Below are 4042 nucleotides of genomic sequence, written 5' to 3'. Positions count from 1 at the left end.
TTCCTCCTCCATCTCCTCTTCCTCCTCCTCCGTCTACTCCTCTTTCTCCTCCTCCTCCTCCTCTTTCTTCTCCTCCTCCTCCTCCTCCTCCATCTCCTCTTCCTCCTTCTTCTCCTCCGTCTCCTCCTCTTCCTCCCCCTTCTTCTCCTCCGTCTCCTCCTCTTCCTCCATCATTTCCTCTCCCCCGTCCTCCGTCTCCTCCTCCTCCTCCTTCGTCTCTTCCTCTTCCTCCTCCTCCCCCTCCTTCGTCTCCTCTTCTTCCTCCTCCTCCTCCTCCGTCTCCTCCTCTTCCTCCTCCTCCTCCTCCTCCTCCGTCTCCTCCTCTTCCTTCTCCTTCTCCTCCTCTGTCTCCTCCTCCTCCTCCGTCTCCTCCGTCTCCTCCTCTTCCTCTTCCGTCTCCTTCTCTTCTTCCTCCTCCTCCTCCTCCGTCTCCTCCTCTTCCTCCTCCTCCGTCTCCTCCTTCCTCCATCTCCTCTTCCTCGTCTTCCTCCTCCATCTCCTCCTCTTCCTCCTCTTCCACCGTCTCCTCGTCTTCCTCCTCCTCCTCCATCTCGTCTTCCTCCTCCTCGTTCTCCTTCTCCTCCTCTTCCTCCTCCATCTCCTCTTCCTCCTCCTCCTCCTCTTCCTTCTTCTCTTGTTGCTGTTTTTTTTCTTACTTTATGCATTATTTTCCTTTTCTCTTATATTACGTCACACGTTTAAATAACTATTCCTAGTTGTGGTATTAATTATGTAAACCAAATGCTCAAATGTTCATAGTATCTCTAGAGAACAGAGAAAAACAAAAATTCATGTTCCCTTTTTCCTATATGTATATGTAAAGAATCGAAATTTGATTCTTTGATCCTGAAAATCTAATTATGAACGGTATAAGCTGTCGTTTTTCTTCCTTTCTTATGCCAAGTGCCGACCAGACATTTTCCCCAAAAAGGAACAATAATATCCTACGATCTTCAGATATCGAGGAAGAAGGAAAGAGAGACGCTGAGTAATACCAAAAGCTCCTGGGGACAAGGTATTCCTGCTTTCATGGCCCCTTCCAACACCCCAATAAAGTACCTCATCGTCGAGGAATATTTTTGCAGGGTGGCTGACGTCGAGGTAAGTCTGATTTTATTGCTTTTGATCCAAATTCTGGGTAAAAATGATTTTTTTTTTTTTTTTTTTTTTGGGGGGGGGGGGGATTGTGAGGGTTGAGTGTCCGATGGTCCTAAAGAGGAATTTAAATGGCTGGTGAATGAAATATTTTATGTCTGTTTGGATATGCTCTGGCGATTTTTATAGGTCATTCTTCAATGTGAATTTGCGGGTAGAATTAGCTGCGTTTTCGCTTGGAGACGTATACTATTGCCTGTCTTAGTCTGACTTCTCATAACTGTGCTTCTGACGCTGCAAATACTCCATGCATATTAATAAGACTTCTACAAACCCAACCATATAGTCAACATAACTGTCAAGCTTGAGTCAAAGAAGATAATATCAGATGTCAACGATAGATATTTCGTCCATTATCAGGTCATCATCTACGTTCACACGGCACCCAGAAACATGCAGCGCCGGGACGTCATTCGGGCCACGTGGGCAAACCCGCGCTGGTACCCAATGGTCAGACACAAGGTGCGTGCGGGAGAGGGCGAGGGGGTCGAGCTAGCGGTTCTTGGTCGGCTGATGATGATACTCAGTTCAGGTCAAATTCAATTGAAGATGACAATTAATTCCGTTTGGGTTCATTTTATGGGGATAATTAGTTCAGATCAGGTTTAATTTATGATAATTAGTTCAGATCAGGTTCAGTTTATGATGATAATCAGTTTAGATCAGGTTCAATTTAAGATGATAATTAGACCTGAGAACGGATTTCAGGTGGATTCCGAAACTGTTGTCTCACTTTCAATAAATCTAGTTTTACATTGTGGGTTTTTATACCATGATAATTAGTTGAGATCAGGTTCAGTTTATGATGATAATCAGTTTAGATCAGGTTCATTCAGAGATGACCACTTCTGGTTCATTCAGATATGATCGCTTCAGTTTAGCTTCAATGATAAGTTCAGTTCAGGTTAATTCAGAGACAGCAATCCCTTCCGATGCCTGCAGGTGATCTTCGTAATCGGTCAACCCCGAGAGGTCGCGCTCCACAACAAGCTGAGGGAGGAGAGCGTGACATACCACGACATAGTGGTGGCCGACTTCGTAGACTCCTACAGGAACCTGAGCTACAAGGCGCTGACGGCCATGCACTGGATCAGGGAGTACTGCCAAGGAGCCAAGTACATCGTCAAGACGGATGACGATGTCTTTATCAACATCTTCGCCCTCGACAGATTCCTCAACCACGCCGTACAAGCTGTCGACCGACAACGAGGCACTGAGAGTTCGAAGCAGCAGAAGGAGGAGAAATCAGGAAAGAGTCCTGAGCACAAGGAGTTCAGCAGCGGGAAAGCCATGCTGGAGGAGGCGTCGAAGAGACTGAAGCGAGCGAGGCCGGAGATCCAGTGCTTGGTGTGGGAGGGCATGACCGTCCTTCGCGACAAGAAGTCCAAGTGGTACGTGGACCAGCGCGAGTATAGCAACCGCACGTACCCGCCGTACTGCTCCGGCAACGCCTTCCTCATGACGTGGTCGACGGCGCACGCCCTCTTGCACGCCAGCACCACCACGCCATTCCTGTGGGTGGACGACGCCTACCTCACGGGTGTGCTGGCCAAAGCGGCAAAAGTCAACTTCGTCAAGAGGAACAGTCTGTACGAACTCAACGGCAACAAGTTCGTGGAGTCGTTGATCAAAGGCGAGAAGGTGTTCCTGCACCATCCGCAGCACGACCCGGCGACCACGAGGGAGATGTGGAACGTCCTGCTCAACAAGGAAACGAAGAATAACTTCCTGAACCACATACACGAGTCCCAGTGAGGTCTCCGGGGCGGTGCGCTGTCCATTTGCTCAATAACTGTAAGGATTCTAACAGATACAATGACATGAAGATCCTGACTGGAATGGGAAAGCAAAGATCATACTAAGCTACAGCTACGACAGAATGACCCATTTAATGATCATCCTAAGCAGTGTAATAGTGATGCCATACTTACGCAGAGTGACACTGTAATGTTATACCTCCTAAGAAGATTAAGAAAATATCCAAAAAGATTTTTACTGTGTATCGTGACACTGACAAAACTATTATTTTTAATGAATGACCAACGACTTGCATTCCGTGTGCTTTGTAAAGGAGGAAACTTTTTCTTCGAAAACGAGTGTGCTTTCAACGTTCATAGTTATATTAGTACCAATCGCTGACTAATAATTTTGACAGTTATGGCGAATTTGTAATGCTAATCAAAATAATGATGAATGTGGTGCTAATTTTAAATAAAAGGTGATTAAAAACAATATTATTATACATGGTTTAAATATAGCACAGGCAGTACTTCCTCTTTCTTCCTTCATGTCCAGAACTTCTTTCGATATCCATCCACCAATGAAATTTTACTTTTACTTTGGTTGGAGAAAAAAAAAAAATCCCAGAGAAATCTAAAACATGAGAGAGAGAGCGACCTGTCGTTTCATGAAAGGGCCAAACGACCTTAAAAGCAAAACATCAAGGTCGCTAAAATCGTAGAAAGGAAGAGAGAGGGCGCAGCACCGAGAGAGAGAGATGTAGAGTACGCGTTTCCCTCCTGCTCTCACTTTCAACTCTTAGTCGAACCTCCTGTCACCTTTCTCCTTTCACCTAACAGTCATCCCCCGCCCATCGATAATGGACTCGCCCCATTTGCCGAATCGGTGTTACCATGATCAATACCACTTTCGTAAATTACTGTACTGTATCAAGTTTTGATTACTGAAAGTGTATTTTTTAGCTTTACGTGGGGGAAATACAGGAACTATTATTTCTTACATTCGGATATGAATGTATTGCGGATTGATATTGATAGATAATATATTTAGCTATGCCTATCTCAATAACAATCTGTATATCTCAAGTGCAATACAAACAAACCTCACTATACTCACGCAAAATACACCATACCAAGAGAACAGCGCA

The 4042-nt window shown here is 45.3% G+C and overlaps 1 protein-coding gene across 1 annotated transcript in view; it reads left to right on the top strand.

Annotated features, from left to right (window-relative positions):
- LOC125031812 (beta-1,3-galactosyltransferase 1-like) overlaps positions 1–3387 on the top strand; it is a 4723-nt gene extending 1336 nt beyond the window's left edge. The window contains exons 3-5 of the mRNA XM_047622773.1: positions 958–1101; positions 1516–1617; positions 2098–3387. Of these exons, the coding sequence (XP_047478729.1) occupies positions 958–1101; positions 1516–1617; positions 2098–2910 (1059 nt within the window). The 3' untranslated portion in view covers positions 2911–3387. The remainder of the gene's footprint in view (positions 1–957; positions 1102–1515; positions 1618–2097) is intronic.
- Positions 3388–4042: the final 655 nt, after the last annotated feature.

This window comes from Penaeus chinensis, chromosome 13 (assembly GCF_019202785.1).
Source record: "Penaeus chinensis breed Huanghai No. 1 chromosome 13, ASM1920278v2, whole genome shotgun sequence".
In the NCBI taxonomy this organism is placed as follows: domain Eukaryota; kingdom Metazoa; phylum Arthropoda; class Malacostraca; order Decapoda; family Penaeidae; genus Penaeus; species Penaeus chinensis.
This window is presented reverse-complemented; position numbering and strand designations above follow the sequence as displayed.